We start from the raw sequence: 18,393 nt of genomic DNA, 5'->3' as shown, positions 1-18,393 counted from the left end.
CAGGCAAGTGTCTTAGCCACTATGCTACCAGAGCTCCCCCCATTGGGTTTATGATGTGGTAAATCTTTATGGAAGTAGATTGGCCTATCTTCCTTCCACATAGCAGCTTCTGGGTTTGAACTTCCAACCTTCTGGTTAGCAGTTGCCAAAGGGGCAAGGAGGCTGCATCTTCTAACCTCTTCTAACCCCACAAGAAGAAGACAGAATCACCATCAGCAGTCCAAGGCCTATTCCTAAGAGGCCAGACATGCTGCCTTCCTCTAGCCCTTTCAACAACTGTTCTACCCACAGCACCTACCACCTCTTTGCTGGGTTCAATAATTCATTGCAGTGGCCACACAGAACATACAGATTATGGGATTTATTAGGGACAAATCAGACTACAATTGAAGTTTACAAATGCACTCAGTCTCTCACAGCTGGCCATCTTGGTCAGCAGCTGGCAATCTCAGTAGCACATCGCTTTCCCAGTAGTGTGTGACTCTCATGTCTCCCTCTCAGCAGTGTGTGTCTCTGATATCTCTCAGGAATGCATTTCTCTCAGCAGACTGTCTTTCTCAGCCAGCAGTCAGAAAGACTCCTTCTGCCTCTAGGAGGGCTCCTTTTGAGCCTGGTAGAGTGGCCAAACTAACCAATCCCAACATCAGAATTTTATACAGCTGAGAGAGAGAGAACTTCCCAGAAGAAAGCTTTATACCGCTCTCAACAGAAATACACCAGGTGGGTAACTTTAACAATCAGGACCTACTCAGTCACTCACAGCAAATTCCATCATGAAGTTTATGAAGACTTATGGCTGGAAAAGCCACACTATGTAATTTACTATACCACAGCAGTCAAATGACTTAGGCTCTATGCCACCAGCTCTCCCTCTCTCTCTCTTTTCATCTCTCTCTCGATATATATATATATATTTGTAATTTTTTTTCTATTTCATGTGAGAACCTTGGCAGTGAAAAAATATCCCAGCTACTTATGAAATATTTGAGGTGTGGGTAAGAGGATAGAAACAAAACAGAAGAAGAAACTATCCTAAAGAAAGAATGGTCTTCGGGCTAGAGAGAAGGAAGTGTGCCACATGGAATGATTGGGCTAACAATTACTGGAATGCACAGAATGTTTTGAATGTACTTGCATCTCTGGGTTGGTGTTTTAATTTCCATGTAATTGTAAAGGTGAGAATGTTACCATTGTATGAGTAATTTAACTGATCATATCAGAAAATGAGAACCTGACAGGACACAGCTGAACCTGAAGTGAGACCTTGTTGGGATATTTCTGGGGTTTTGTTTGGTTTTGTTTCACTATTCAGTGTTTTCTTTTCAGTTGAAATGTAATTAAAAATAATAATAAAGATTAAAAACAGACAACCATAGCCTTCCAGACTTCCTGATAAGGCAGTTTCTGCGTTTCTGCCTTTTAATGTGAAAACCCTTGGCATTTTATGAGATATAGTAATAAATAACTCCATTTAAACATTTATTTTTAAAAATGTGGCAAGTTAGCCCCATCTAGCAGAGTTAGATGAATGTGTCATTTCTTGGGTGGGATGGCTGATCAAGGAAATGGAGCATTGTGGGTCTGCCTCTTGATTATGGAGGCATAACTGAAGAATGACCAGTCTTTGTAGTTCTATTTGATGCAATTCAGCATTGTGCCTATACTGAACTGAAGCCTACAGGTGATCAAAAGACAATACTATAAAATATTGAACTGCAAGTCCAAGAAAATATATTTACTGAGATCAGATGTGTTCATCCTTTCTTTGACAGCATTGCCAGTCCAGGATCAGAATGTTACACAAAAAGTAGAAAGCATATATTGTGACAGAAGCCAAGGAACCACACTATTTACCAGATAAAAAGCAAATCCATATGTTTCCATGGATTTGAAGGCTTCAATTTTGCTTTGGACATTGCTGGAGGAATTAGCCTAATATCTTCTGTGGCTTATTTATGTTCAGGATCCAACAGCATGTAATGGTATTTAATCTTTCACTTACCATTATTAAATATTTACTATGAGGTAAGATATGGAGTTTTTAAGATAGAAGATAGAATTCCACCATCAAGGCATTAAAAACTTATATATGTACAGCATGCACATGCACATACACATGATAAACCACCAACACCAAAGATGTCAGAAAGCCTCTCTGGGACATTGACAATACAGAGGTGCAGAAAATAAGCTTTATAGTTTTCAGAAGATGGGAGCATTAAGTTGTAAGAAAAAAAAAGGGGGGGGGCTATTTTTGAAGAATGAGAGGAAATTTATGGAGATTGGAAATGTTATGATACTTGAAGACATATACAACATGTACATGAATAGAAAGGAGGAGAAAGTTGAACCCCTGAGGAACAAAGTAAACCTACCAGGCAAAAGAAATGAACAAAAAGATAATTCTACTCACTGCAGAGAACACTTTGCCCCTATTGAACCAGAAGTCATGCACATTTCCAGGAAAGCCTTCCATCTCTTGCCTCTGCAAAAACAATACAATTTGAGGTTGACATTGTGGGATGACAATCTCTTGTGGACTTCAGGGAAGAACATGCACAGAGAAAGGAACCCATATTATAGAAAAATGACATTTTATTGAGCATTTTTTTATGAGTTATATTTATAAAGAGTGAATAAAGTAGATAATATTATCCCCCTAAAAAATTTAGCACCACCCATCTGCCAGTTTATCATACTGTTGTGGCTTGTGAGTTGCTATAATACCAGAAGCTATGCCACTGGTTTTTAAAATATCAATGGAGTCACAAATGATGGACAAGTTTTAGTGGAGCTTCCAGGCTAAGACAGATTAGGCCAAAAGGCCTAACAATCTACTTCTGAAAATTAGCCAATGAATGCCCTATCAGTGACAACAGAACATTGTCTGGTACAGTTCTGGAAGATGAGCCCTCCAGGTTGGAAGGCTCCTAAAATATATGGTGGCTGCAACAATGAACTTGAGCATACCAGACATAGTTATGGTGCTGCAGACTGGGCAGTGCTTCATTGTGTTGTACATGGAGTCACCATGCATCTGAGTCAACTCAGTATCAACTAACAAAAATAAAAGACATTAACACCTAATGCTAATTGAAATGAACTGAATCCCTGCAATATTTGAGTCTTGAAGCCCAGAGTTGAAAACATTTCTAGGCTATTTTGTACATGCCTGAATCAGTATGTATTGAGGGAGGCTTATAACCCCATTTGAGCACATAGGAATTTTATATTACTCAAATTATGCTTTCATTTCCAGTCATATACTAGGGGAGGTTGAAAAGGCATGAGAATAAAATAGCCATTCAGTTTATTTTCCAAGCCCTCAGGGTATAGACAAAGGTCTTGGGGATGATTTCAGTATTTTCTGCTATCTCTACTAAAGTATGGTGTAAATTTTCTTCACCAGAAGAAGAGTAGCTTGTTTAAATAAGACTATGTGTTCATAAAATGTTCTGGTGGTACAGTGCCTAAGGCATTTGAGTACTAACCAGCAGGTTGGTGGTTCAAACTCACCAGTAGCTCCATGGAAGGAAGACAGGGCAACCTACTTCAGTAAAGATTTACCACTTTGCCAACCCAAAGGAGGTCACTATGAGTTGGAATAGACTCAATGGCAGTGAGGTTGGTTTTGGGGTTTTTATATCCTCATAAACAGAGCCCTGGTGTTGCAGTGGTAAAGTGCTTGGTTGCTAACCTAAAGGTTCAAACCCACCAGCTGCTCTGTGGGAGAAAGATATGTCAGTCTCCTTCCATAAAGTCTTGGATATCCTATAACCAGAAAAACCAAACTCACTGCCATGGAGTTGATTAGACTCCTAGTGACCCCTCCTTAGGTTTCCAAGGCAGCATCTCTCCTCAGAATTGCCCAGTCCTCCTTCCGAGGAAACTGCTGGCCTTCTAGTTAGTAGTCAAATTCCTTAGGCACTACACCATGAGAGCTCCAATGGGACAGTTCTACTCTGTCCTACATGGTTGCTATGGGTTGGAATCAACTCAGTGGCACGTGGCAACAACCACATAGCTTCATAAAGACACCCTTTTTTCTCTTATTGTTATGCTAGCTGAATTAATGTATTTGATAGGTAGCTTTATGAAATTGAGGATGATTAATACTAATACCACTAATAAATAATTTACTGAGTGAGTTTTCTGAGAATATATATTTTTCTTTTTTAATCGATTTGTATTAAAAATGCCACTCCTCAGAAGGAAGATGGAGCAATCTACTTCCGTAGTGATACTGCCTTGGAAACCCAAGGAGGGGTTGCTATGGGTCAGGTCTGACTTGATAGCACATAACAACAACAACATTGTTGTTGTTGTTTGCTGACTCATAGCAACCGCATGTGTGATAGAATAGAACTGCTTCTTAAGGTTTTCTTGGCCATAATTTTAATAGAAGCAGACTGCCAAACCTATTATTCCATACTGCTGGGTTTGAACCTACGACCTTTAGATTAGCAGTCCAGGGCAAACAGTGTCATCTAGGTCCCTACACACTTCATAGTAGGAATGCAGTAAGACCAAAGGGCTGATGATGAAAAGCACCAGATTCCCACCCACATTTTCTCTACTTTATATTCTCATTTCCTGAAAACAGTTACTCTCTCTCAACTGGGTAAGTATTCACAACATTCACCTGTCAAAACAGTAGAAAAGGTAAACAGTGAGAAGCCTTGCATCCAACCCTGTCTCAATCTGCCTGCTTCCCAACCACAGCCAACTCTTTCATTAGTTTCTTATCTGTCTTCACTGTGTCATTATGCTGATAAAACTCAAGTATATAATTTTACTACCTCTCCCTTTCTGGTAGTTACCTCCTTATTCTAAATGATAGATATTTTCATTAATTTTTATCTTCACATATCAATTTAAAATGTTTATGCCTAATTCCCTCCCATGAAAGCAATGGACTTTAGCTCATTTACACCAGCTCTTCTCCCAACTCCTCCCACAATGTCAGTCTCCTGTTGGTTAGTACATTAGTACTTTTGATTTATATTTTCAGAACCTTGCTTCTTATTTTATTTACAGTTAGATGAACTCTCTGGACACCTATTTTGTTCTGTGAGAACATCAAAACTTTCATTCTTTCTTCTCCTTCTATCTCCTATCCTCTGCATCTTTACCTTACAGTGGTAAATTATGCTGTTATGTGTCCTGTCACATAATCAAGTTTGGTCTTCCTTGCTTTGTCTACTCATTCTTTCTAAACATAAAAAAAGCCTACATTTTCATAGTTATGTAAATTGTTGACGCCTGATGTCAGTCAAGTTCTTCTCCCTTTGTAGATGACATTTTTTCTCCATCCTTTGCTGTGATCATTTTTAGTTTCTTCTCTTATTTTTCTTTGTGTTTGAATTTGAACATTCACTGTGGTTGCACATTGGTCAAGTTGCATATACTTGGTAGACTTTTGTCACCAAGTTGTCATACCTTCATCAGCTGTGTATATTTTAATCCACTCTTGTTAATTTCCCTTGCTCCCTGGATCTGCTGTTTCCTATTAGAACTCTGTTAATTGGCTTTTTGAACTTGCTAGCTTGGTGTATTTTCTGTCATAATTTTCCTGAAATGCTCTTTATCCATATGATTTTGGGTCTATTACTATGGTAGTTAAGTTTATGTGTCAACTTGGCTGGGTCTGGTTGACTGGCTGGACAGCTGGATGTACTATTCCCCATGATGAGACTGGTAATCAACTCCATAGTGGAATCTACTGTGAGCAGCTGAGTAGCTGCCTTAGGGATGTGGTCTGCTTCCTATATATAGGGGAAGCCTTGGGCAATGGTGTCTAGCTTATGGCACACTTGAACCCTGCATATAGCCGAGTCATTGTTTGACAGCCTGACATGCTCTGCCGACCTTGGGATTTTCAGTGGACTTGAATTAATGGCCTGCAGTGTGGTTTGGTAACATCAGGACTGTGCATTTTTATTTGTCAACCTTGGGCTTGTCAGCCTTAGCCAGTAACTGAGTGAAGAAAACCCTCTAGCTCCATTGCGCTGGGAGTAGGAAGCAGAGTTGAAGCCAAGGTTGAGAGGCTTTCACCCAGCCCCTAGAGCCTGGCACTTTGAACTCAGACTTAAAGCCTCCAAACTGTTAAGAGAGTAAACTCCTGTTTGTTAAGGCCATCCCATTTTTGATATATTCTTGTCAGAGCAGCACTAGGTAACCAAAACAATTACTTATTAGTTCAATGACAAAATTTATCATCTGAAAATGAAGATCATAATAATTCTCAAAGTTTTCATTAGGAATAAGTAAAAGGATGTAGAAAAGTCACTTAACACCAGGATTTGTAACCTACCTGATCAAAGTTTACAGTTCAAACCCACCAGCCACTCCTCGGAAGGAAGACGGGGCAATCTACTTCCGTAGTGATACTGCCTTGGAAACCCAAGGAGGGGTTGCTATGAGTTGGTCTGACTCAACGGCACGTAACAACAACAACACAAGAAACTTACAGGAAACAGAATTTAAAATGCAAATATATTTTGCAGAGTACTTTCATTTTTCTTCTCAGCTTATTACTAATCAATGTAGTTTTTAGCCTTTTATACTCATAAAAAGGAGCTCTGGTGGCATAGTGGATAAGGCACTTGACTGCTAACCTTTAGGTCAGTGGTTCAAACCCACCATCTGCTCCATGGAAGGAAGACGGGGTGGTCGACTTCCATAAAGATTTACAGCCTCAGAAACCCAATGGGGGTTACTGTGAGTTGGAAACAACTCGATGGCAGCGGGTTTTTTAAATATATATATACTGATAAAAAAATGCAAGCAAGTGAACACACTCACAAATAAATACTGATTTGCCATTTTCCGAGACTTCAGTTCTTCCAAGTGATTGTGAATCTGTTGACTATGTTACTTCCTTCCCAAATATGAGCATTAAATTAATTATCAGCAAAATAACATAACTGAAATGTTTCTCTTGTTATTGCTAGTCACTCTATTTGTTATTTGCAGTCTGTCATATTTTCATAATATATGTTCTATATAAAAATTTGCCAATTATTTAAATATTAAAAAATTCTGTTAGTTATATAGTGTTTTTAAATGATTTTCTATGATTTTTATTTCTAATATATGTGTCTACCCATATATAAATAATATATGCACCTACATATCTATATCTGGGTTTAATGCTATTTAACTGAAAAAAAAAAAAAAAAAAAAAAACTCATGTCCTAAGGAAACTTAATCTCCTTGAGCTAGGGATAAGTAAACCTAAGTCATACAAATACACATCACCTTGTATATTACCTTGTATTTTCCTCCTTTTGGGGTTGAGTGGATATTACTAATTTTAATTATCACCCTAAACAAAATACTTTTTAAAAAATATTTCTACTGATTTGTTCATTTTAAAAAACATAATGTTTTATTTGAATTGATACTGATAGACACTTGGTTGGCATTTTTCTTATGTTACAACTTTTCTTTGTTGTCATAATCCATAACCTTCATTAGTTACAAGAGTTACTTTTTTCTGATCTAGCAGAAAGTGCTTTTGTCTCTGTATCAAGACAACTGAAGATGGCACTGGACCTGCCTCTGGGCAATTTACCCTTGGGCAAGTAACTTAACTTCTCTGGGTCTTTCTTCTCTCATTTATAAAAGGAACAATCCAGCCTCAGGGTTTTCTGTTCTAAAATCTTATGGTTCTGTGTTACACCATTTACTGTCTCTGGGAGGCATTGATACATTCTCTTTCATTGTCAGATGTCCAGATTCTACTCGGCCAGAAACAGTGCGTCCATGTCTCCTTCCATGCAAAAAAAACTGCATTGTGACACCTTTCAGTGAGTGGACGCCCTGCCCAAGTTTGTGCCAATCAGGTGGGTCAATGCTATGTTGTGTTTCTTTCCTAACCATCTGATTGTTCTCCCACTGCTAAAAAAATAAAGAGATTGCAGATTGTAAGCATCTTTCTTTCCCATTTCCATGTTGCCCTGGGAACATGGTTTGTAAAAGTTTGTAAATGATATCTCTTATTTCCAGATCTATCATAGCTTAGATGGAAAATATATTCAGTTTGTTATATGTTGTAATTTCACTGACATATATTGCCATAGTACTCATCTTCTCTTAGTCCTGTAGTGATATTTGGTACTGTGATTCCACATAAAACACCATCACCATCATAATTTTGGGGGCTTTTATGTGCTTAGAGACCAATTTCAGCTATCTTCATTAGTTTCTAGGACCATAAATCCTGTGCTTATACTACTGATAAATATAGATTTTTTTTTTTTTAAAGGAAACATTGCCAAAGAATGGATACCAACTCATGGCAACCCATGTGTTATAGAGTAGAACTACTCCAGAGAGTTTTCTTGGTTTTAATCTTTATGCTAGAAGATTACCAGGCCTTTCTTCCACAGTACTATTGTGTGGGTTTGAGCTGCCAACCTTTAGGTTAGTAGTTGAGCACAAACCATTTGTGCCACCCAGGTGTCTATTGATAAATATCAGAATGTGAAATAACAAGACCAAATATATTAAAGTGGGTTGAACAAGTAGAAAAACTGAAATATAACCTTCATAGTGATGCTTTATACACTTGGATGTATTTGGAGGACTATAATCCTAAATCCTAGATGCACACATAGTTGTACTTTGGTAAAAGTGACTTTGTTAGAACAGATCTTTCCCCTAAAGCTGATTACAGTCCCCTGAGAAGCTGATCTATGTGGAACTACAGATATCCTAGTACTGAATATCTATCACTCATCTGCCAGCATGTCATACTGTGGTGGCTTTCATGTTGCTGTGAGGCTAGAGGTTATGCCACCAGTATTTCAAGTACCAGCAGGGTGAACCATGGTGGACAGGTTTCAAGCACACACATTTATTTTCTTGATTATGGAAAAATCAAGATCTGAATTAGAGGTATGTCAAATAATTTAACATAATTAAAAAAAAAGAAAGAAAAAAGAAAAGAAAACCTATCCTAGCATATTCTATGGCTTCTCTTCCTTGTCCCAGATTTTCCAAATGTGAGGGTGAACAGAGAAACATTTTCCTTTTAAGGTGACATTGATGGTGTTTTTGCTGTTTTGTACCATTAAGTACCACCACTCATCTGTCATTTTGCCATATTGTGGTGGCTTATGTGTTGCTGTGAGGCTGAAGGCTATGCCACTGATATTTCAAATACTAGCAGGGGTACCCATGGTGGACAGGTTTCAGCAGAGTATCCATACTGAGACCAACTCAGAAGCAGGAGGGCTTGCTGTCAGATAGAGTTTGGTGAGGCCCCAAGACTATGGCCTCTAGATACCCTTCAGATCTGGAATTGAACTCAATCCTGTAGCTTCCAGTCAAATAATAGACATGCAGATGGGCTGAACATTTACATCAGGTAGATAACACTACTGGGAGTGATAAAGCATGGGAGAACAGAAGGACAGTATATGCAAATAAAGACAGCTTGCAGGGTGGGAGTGCATGGGTGGGAAGGACCCAGGGAAGAGATAGCTATGGGAAGGAAGTGGGAAGAGAGCTGTTACCTTGTGGGGAATAGGAGTCAATGTAAGACAAAATGTGTATGAACTGCTGTATGAAAAATGAATTTGCTTTGCAAACTTTCACCCAAATCACAGTAAAAATTGAAAAAAAAAAAAAAAAAAGGAAATTTGGAAGATAGCTACCTGGGCAACTGACTGGAAAAGATCCATATTTGTACTCATTCCAAAAAGGATGATCCAACAGAATATGGAAATTATTAAACAATATCATTAATATCACATGCAAGTAAAACCATGCTGAAGATAATTCTAAAAAGGTTGCAGCAATATGTTGACAGAGAACTTCCAGAAATGTAAGCTGGATTCAGAAGAAGACATGGAATGAGGGATATCATTGCTGATGTCAGATGGATATTGACTGAAAGCAAAGAATACCAGAAAGATGTTTACATGTATTTTATTGACTATGCAAAGGCATTTGACTGTGTGGATCATAACAAATTATGAAAAACATTGAAAACAATGGGAATTCCAGAGCACTTAATTGTGCTCATGAGGAACTTGTACATAGACCAGAAGGCTGTCATTCAAACAGAACAAGGGGATGCTGCATGGTTTAAAATCAGGAAGGGAGTGTGTCAGGGTTGTATCCTTTCACCATACTTGTTCAATCTGTATGCTGAGCAAATAATTTGAGAACCTGGACCATATGAAGAAAAATATGCCATCAGGATTGGAGAAAGACTCATTAATAACCTGTAATATGCAGAAGACACATCCTTTCTTGCTGAAAGTGGAGATGACTTGAAGTACTTACTGATGGAGATTAAAGGCTGCATTCTGCAGAATGGATTACACCTTACCATAAAGAAAACAAAAGTCTTCACATCTGGACAAATAAGCAGCATCTTGATAAATGGAGAAAAGATTGAAATTGTCAAAGATTTCATATTACTTGGTTCCACAATCAATGATAATGGAAGCAGTAGTCAAGAAATAAGGTGACATATTACACTGGGCAAATCTGCAAAAAACCTCATTAAAGTGCTGAAGAGCAAATATGTCTCTGAAGACTAAGATGTGTCTAACCCAAGCCATGATATTTTTAATAGCCTTATAAGATATGAAAGCTGGACAATGAATAAGGAAGATTGAAGAGGAGTTGATGCTTTTGAGTTATGGTGTTAGCGAATAATACTGAAAGTACCATGGACTGCCAGAAGAACAAACAAATCTGTCCTTGAACGAAATGTAGCTGGTATGCTCATTGGAAGCGAGAATGGCCAGACCTCATCTGACCTACTTTGGTCATGTTGTCAGAAGGAACCATTCCCTGGAGAAAGATATCATGCTTCATAAAGTGGAGGATTAGAAAAAAAGGTGAAGGCCCTTAATGAAATGGATTGACACAGTGGCTGCAATGATGGGCTCAGGATTTGGGGGCTGACCCAGAACTGGGCAGTTTTTCATTTTGTTCTACATAGAGTTGCTGTGAGTTGGAGCTAACTTGACGGGATCTAACAGTAATAACAACAACGGTATTGAATATAGGTCTAAGATCGAGTTAATAACTTTGTCCCTTTCCTCCACATCCACACCCTAGCCTTGGTCATTTGTATGTTACATTGGCCGTGGTGACAAAGGGAAAATTAAAAAATAAAAGGAAAGAGTAAAGAAGATCAATGCTGCTGTGCAGAGTAAAATGAGGGTCATCCACACATATTTATTCCTCTCTTGACGATCATGTCCTCTCAAGCAGGGCATGATTCTCACTCTGTGAGGAAACTAGCAACCTGAAAGTAGGGGAGGAAAATATGTAGGTCATTGAAGAGAGAGCCTGTCACAAAGACTGAGAGCATTAACACCATTCCTTGGAACACTTCACCCCTGAGCATCTAAGATCCCCAAATGCTCTTTGACTTGCACATCTATACCAACACTTCATGGGAGTGACATAAAAGAATGGCCCACAAGGGCGCAGATATGATTGCCATTTCAAACCATCTCTCAGTGACTGGAAAAGGAGTAGTGACAGCTGTTGAAGATTGTCCTCATCACTGCGTTATATTTGGTTGGTGGGACATCAGACAGAGCTTTTATAACTGCTATTTCACTTTCTCAGTAGTGTTTTGTCACAGAGTTAGTATGGTAGTAGCAAATAACCATTGTTTTCCAATAGCATCTATAATTTCTATTTGCCTGACCTTTTTTGGGATGGAGTTGGGGTGGAAATAACAGCTACCTGAAAAGTCACATCTAGGGGGCTGGCTTTGGAATTTTAATGGTAACATACCTGGAAAAAAATCAGACTTTTAAAGGTAAGTAGTAGAAAACTGCAGGGAGATAATATAATTTATAATAATGGTGTTTGATTGAGATTCAGCTATTTATTTTAATTTCTGATTCATTAGAGATGAACATAATTCCTCTGTAAAATGGTTCTAGACAGGTAGAGACAGGATTAATAAGAAATACTCCCCTAGTATCCCAGCTATCAAAGTCTCCTGACACTTAAGGAAGGCATGTTAGCTTTGTTAAGCCAGGGCTTACTTTAGCCACTGCTATTCTGTGTATTGCTGCTACATCCAAAAAAAAATTAACTCTGTTGTCTGAATGTCTTCCCTTAGCACTGGCTGAGAGTGGAAGAATCATAGGGCATGTAAAAGAATCAATCATCAAGCAACTTTAAATTTTGCTGTAATTTCCAGAAATTCAATTAGTTATCTTTCTAAGTGGTTGGCATTGTAATGAAAATAGTTCTAAGCCTCTGTGGTCTCTTTTTGCCTCCAACACTTCAAGCCTAGATAATTCTTTTCACAGCCTGGGAGCCTAGGGACCTGAAGGAGCAAAGATTCAATTTTCAGATTTCTTCCAGCTTTCCACTTCAATCCTATTTACCTTCATGTTTAGTTTATACCTAGGGACCAAGAGATTATTAAATAACCATGGGTTAATTAGGGGGCTACTATCAGTGGGAGAGAATATTTGAGGAAATGGGAGTTCAAAACCTGTAATTCTCAAACTTTATTGTGCACCTGAATCACCTGGAAGCATTATTAAAGTCAAAATTTCTAGCTCTAGGGCTATAAATTCTTGTTAAATAAAATAGAAATTTTCAGATGTAAGAAGCACTTTCAATGGTGATACACACTTCCCCTCCCCCAACCTTTCTCCAATGATCTCTTAACAAACACTGCTTGAACTCTGGGCATATTGCTTTATTTGCCTACATAGGTAAATGAATTGGTTTACCTAAACCAAGGTACCCATTCTACTTAGGAATTTATTTTTAGCCTTTTAATGTACTTCCTATGAAAAAACAGACTAAATTATTTTGACTTTGCTAGGGTGTTACTTCTACCAGAAGGCTGGCGGTTCAAACCCACCAGCCACTCCTCGGAAGGAAGGTTGGGCAATCCTACTTCCGTAGTGATACTGCCTCGGAAACCCAAGGAGGGGTCGCTATGAGTTGGGGCCGACTCAATGGCACATAACAACAACAACAACAGGGTGTTAGTTATGTTTATTAAATAATCTACAATTAAAATGAATAAATTATTTTAAATTCTGTGGCTTTGGTCCCATTTTAATATGAATCTAAATTAAAGTGTGAATTCTGGAGGTTTCTGACTCACTGGATTAGCTGATATGATGATAGATTTACAAAGGCTTAATTTGTATTACTATAACAAAGTTTGGAGTTAGAAATGGAGTTAAACGTCAGCATCTTAATATGTCAGTTTGGAACTCTGAATTTTATAAGAACAGCATATAATTTATGTATGGTAACAAATGAGGGGGATATTAAGTTCTTGATCAAAATGGGATAGATTGCTCATGATTTAGACTCACAACTTTTAAATGTTTCCGAATAGAAAAAATCACCAGGGAATATTCTGCCAATCTCTTGAACTTCCTCCAGAATTAAGTAGCAATATATAGAGCTCTGGTAGCATAGTGCCTAAGACATTTGACTGCTGAACAATGTACTTCCATGGTGGAACTACCTCGGAAACCCAAGGAGGGTTTGCTATAGTTGGGGCTGACTCAACAGCACATAGCAACAACAATATAGATGCTCAGGTAGAATATCTACTGAATGACCTGCTGTTTTATTTATTTTTAACTTTATTGTGATTTGGGTGAAAATTTACAGAACAAACTCGTCTTCCATACAGCAGTTCACATACAATTGGTCTCATGACATTGACAATTGTACAGTCTCCCACAATGCAATAGCTCCCTCCCCCTTCCTCCCCAGTTACCTCTTCCCTGTGTCCTTCCCTCCCATGCACTCCTGCCTCCCTCCAGTTGTCTCCTTGTGCATACACAACCCTTCTATTCTCCCATGATTGATCTCACCATGGAGTGTATCTACCTAATGTAAATGTTCAGCTCATATGCTTGTCTTTTATTTGGCTGGAAGCCACAGGTATGGGTTCAATTCCAGACCCGAGGGCAGCTAGGGGTCATAGTCTCAGGGGTTCCATCAGGCTCTGTCAGACCAGCAAACCTGATTCTTTTTGGGGAGGGATTTTGAGTTTTGTTTCACATTGTTCTCCTACTCTATCTAGGATCTCTTACATAGATCCCCCTTCGAGTGGCTGACAGTGGTAGTCAGACACCAGCTAGTTCTTCTGGTCTCATAGTTGTATAGGGTGAGGATCTCTTTGTGTTCTAGTCCCTTGGACTAATTGTTTCCATACATCTATTGTTTACTTCATTCTTCTTTGCTCTGGATAAGGAGAGATCCATCGTTGCACATAGATGGCTGCTTGCAAGCTTTTAAGATCCCAGTCACTACTCACCAAAGTAGGATGTGAAATAATGTTTTTGTGTAGTATGTTATGCCAATTGAGCTTGATCTCCCCTGCGACCATAGTTCCAAGCCCACAGATCCAACCAACCACTCCCTCTGGCCAAGAAGTGACTACAACCTTGTGAATGACATGCTCTTAATGATAAGGAATATAATATACAAAAATAAGTATACCAGAAATGGTAGATTCTTTGCCATTTGAGATCTTTCCAAGTTAAATATAATTTTCTCTGATAACTAAAATATGCTTACCATTATTTTACTTTGAGACCATATGGATATTAACCAAAGTTAGAATTCAGACATCATGAAAGTGGTGACAAGTTCTATTGGAAATTCTAAGACAAGCCAACAATATCCATTCTCATGGCTGAATGACCAGAACATTTATTACATTCTTATTTGATTATATTTAGTTTAACACTTAATCATGTTCTCTCTTGACCTTCTCTCTACCTCGTTCATGTGTAGTGGGAAGAGCCAGAGCATTAAGATCTAATGAACAAACTTGTTGTATACTGCTGGTGTTGCTAATTCTTAGCTGTATGACCCGAAATTTAGTTTATCTCCTTGAGATTGCATATGGTCATCTATAACACATCTAGAACATGTACCAACTGTAAGACAATTTATGGTATTTTTGCCCAAATAACCTGTGCCTGTGTACACTATGCAATGCTGTAGTGCATTAGATACCTATGCATGCTATGCACATTGTATGCTTGTGTGTCTTATTTTCATTATATTCAAGGTACTTCATAATTTTTTTTAATCCCATGTGAAGGTATTAGCCCAACAATGATTGTTCAGAAAGTGTTAATTCCCTCCTTCTCCTTCATTTTGTATTTAGTGTCCCCCAAATAAGTTGGAAGATCCATGAATATTCAGGTCATAAAAGTTACTCATTTTAGAAGCAGATGTGTGTGTGTGTGTATATGTATATATACACATATATATGTTCACACACAAATATGTTGTTGTTGTTGTTGTTGTTATGTGCCGTCGAGTCGGCCCCGACTCATAGCGACCCCTCCTTGGGTTTCCAAGGCAGTATCACTACGGAAGTAGGATTGCCCAACCTTCCTTCCGAGGAGTGGCTGGTGGGTTTGAACCACCAGCCTTCTGGTTAGCAGTCAAGTGCTTTAGCCACTATGCTACCAGAGCTCCCACACAAATATGTAGACATGTATATATGTATACATATGTATATATATGTATCAAAACAAACAAACAAACTCACTGCCATCGAGTTGACTTGACTCATAGTGACCCTTCCTTGAGTTTCTGAGTAGATTGCCCAATCTTCCTTTCAAGGAGTGGCTGGTGGGTCTGAACAACCAGCCTTCTGGTTAGCAGTTAAATGCCTTAGGCACTATGCCACCAGACATGTATATGTATATATATACACACACACATACAAACATAAATATATATACATTCATACACACACACACTATCATAGAAAGACAATAACAGAAGTTTAGAATATATATAAAAAATGCACTGCCGTCAAATGGATTCCAACTCATAGTGATACAATAGGACATAGTAGAACTACCTCATAGAGTTTCCAAGACTGTAAATCTTTATGAAAGCAGACTGTTTCATCTTTCTCATGCAGAGTGGCTGGTGGGGATTTATTACTGACCTTTTGGTCAGCAGTCAAATGCTTTAACCACTGTACCACCATAGCTCCTATATATATATATAATTACTCTGCATGGATGCATGGATTATGGAATATCACTATTCATGACTTTTGAGGAGGTCAGTGTTTCCCCTAACCATCTTTTCCCTCAACCAAATATAACAACAATTAAAGATTAGTCAAAGGAAATGGAGATGAAAGTATTAGTTTTATTACTGATGAAACTACATTGGAGGTTGTGGCTTAGGAGTATAACAACAATGGCCTTGTTGAGTCTCAGTCTCAGATTAGATTTAACTATCTGAGTAATTACCTAGAATAGGCAAACAGTTAATCACTCTGTTGCTAACAAGAGGTTAGAGGCCCAAGTCCGTGCTGAGGTGCCTTGGAAGAAAAGCCTGGTATTCTACTTCCCCAAAACCAGCCATTGGAAACCCTATGGAGTAAAGTCCTGTTCTATCACGCATTGAGTCACTGTGAGTTGCAATCCACTTAACAGCAACTGATTAACTGATTATCTGGTGACAGTCTACTCTGAAGAGCCGAAGAACTTTCCTTGGATGGACACACCGAGAATAGACAGACACACTGAGAATAGAGTAGAATATGTGAATCCTATAAGCACCTGTGCCTGGAGAAAGAGAAGAGACAAGAAAATAGAACCACCTATGTACACTGCCTTCTTCCAAACTCATGATTTAGATGCCACTCAACATTCCACAGAAGATGTAAATGAGGGAGCTGGAGAGAGTCCAGCCATGAGGGAGGCTACAAATGTGCCTCTCTCCCTTATGTGGAAGGAATCATCAAGAGCGCTCTAGCTCACAGTCTGGTACTGGGCATCTTTGTGAAACCATGACCCACTTTCCACTGCCTCCTTTACTCCCCTCCAGCTATACTACTCTCCCTCCTGACCAAGCCTATTCAATGTTCAAACTTTCTCTTGCTTATCTTTCTCCCTGGAATTATCTTTTCCCTGCCCATTGCTTAGGTGCCTTTTGTCAATACTTTGTTTTTGTGTTTTCCATTAAAATGTCATTTCCTCAGAGAGTCTTCCTCTAACTTCCTTATTTAAAAATCCCCCTTTCCTCCTTTCTCTCTTGCTCATAATCCTGTTATCCCACAGCTGCAGCATTTACCATTATTTCTGCTAGAGAGTAAATTCTATTTCTTGATCAGTGCTTAAACATGTTGAATAGTGGCTGTCACAAGAGCCTGAATATTTGTTTAATGAATGATGATGATGAATGTATCATTAATTAAGTAAACATTTTTGTAGAGTTTGGATATTCCACATTTTGTGCCAAATGTCAGTAACATTAAGATGGATACATGAGGTTCTTTCAATCAAGAGGTTTTTTTAATGAGAGATTCAGATATGTAAATAAATGTTTTTCATAAGGATAAACACAAGAATCATTGAGCCAAGACTATAGGGGTGTTGCTCTGCTCAGTGGTTGAGGAGGATATGACAGAGGACGTGATGGTTGGTAGATCAGGAATTTCCAGGCAAACATGCAATAGAAGTGCTTCACAGGTAGCAGGGGAGTGTGTGTGCAAAGGCTCAATGGTGTCAGAGAACATTGTTATCAAATGAATTACAGGTATTGCATGACATAATCCATACTGAGGAGTGAAAAGAGATAGAGTGAGAGAGACATGCAGGAGCCAGCTCACTAAACCATTTCTGTCACTCTAAGGAGTTTGGACGTTACCCTGAATTTTGGGGAAAATATAAATTTTAAGCATGAGTCTGATAAAATCACATTTGTGTTTAGGGAAAAAAAAAAGTTCATAAAATAATGAGGTTAGAAACACTGAAAACCAGTGAGAAAACTGGGAGGCCATTCAACTATCTGGACAATGAGGAGAAACAGTTTTCTTGAATAAAAAATATAGTTAAGTGTATAAATTACCAAAATTCAATTTTACAATCCAGAGTATACTAAATTCTTCATTTGTCTGATGGAGTTCATATACCTGAATGACTATACAAACCCTATTTCCTGCCCACAGAATTTAAATGCAAAGACAGAAACAAAACCAGTAAGCAACTACCAGAACTCTGTTGTTGTTGTTTGCCCTTGAGTCGGACCCAACTCATAGCAACCCCTTCTTGGGTTTCTGAGGCAGTATCATTACGGAAGTAGATTGCCTAACCTTCCTTCCAAGGAGTGGCTGGTGGGTTTGAACCGCCAGCCTTCTGGTTAGCAGTCAAGTGCCTTAGGTATACACTACCAGAACTCTGGGATAGAGCAAATCCTAGCATTACTATGTGTTCTTATCAGGACTGGATACATAATTTGCAGGGTCCAGTGCAAAATAATAAACAGAGAAAATATTGAAGTTGTCAAGGATTTCATTTGCCTTGGATCCCCAAGCAATGCCCATGGAGGCAGCAGTCAAGAAGTTAAATGTCATGTTGCATTGGGCGCATCTGTTGCAAA

At 38.6% G+C, this 18,393-nt stretch overlaps 1 protein-coding gene across 1 annotated transcript in view; it reads left to right on the top strand.

Moving 5' to 3' along the window:
• Positions 1-18,393, top strand: part of THSD7B (thrombospondin type 1 domain containing 7B) — a 1,104,189-nt gene that overhangs the window by 525,563 nt on the left and 560,233 nt on the right. The window contains exon 9 of the mRNA XM_042782491.1: positions 7,732-7,847. Coding sequence (XP_042638425.1) covers positions 7,732-7,847 — 116 coding nt within the window. The remainder of the gene's footprint in view (positions 1-7,731; positions 7,848-18,393) is intronic.

This window comes from Orycteropus afer, unplaced genomic scaffold, assembly GCF_000298275.1.
Source record: "Orycteropus afer afer isolate SDZICR_OR568_19922 unplaced genomic scaffold, OryAfe1.0 scaffold00342, whole genome shotgun sequence".
Classification (NCBI taxonomy): domain Eukaryota; kingdom Metazoa; phylum Chordata; class Mammalia; order Tubulidentata; family Orycteropodidae; genus Orycteropus; species Orycteropus afer.
The sequence above is the reverse complement of the archived record's forward strand: the minus strand, read 5'-3'. Positions and strand labels throughout refer to the sequence as shown.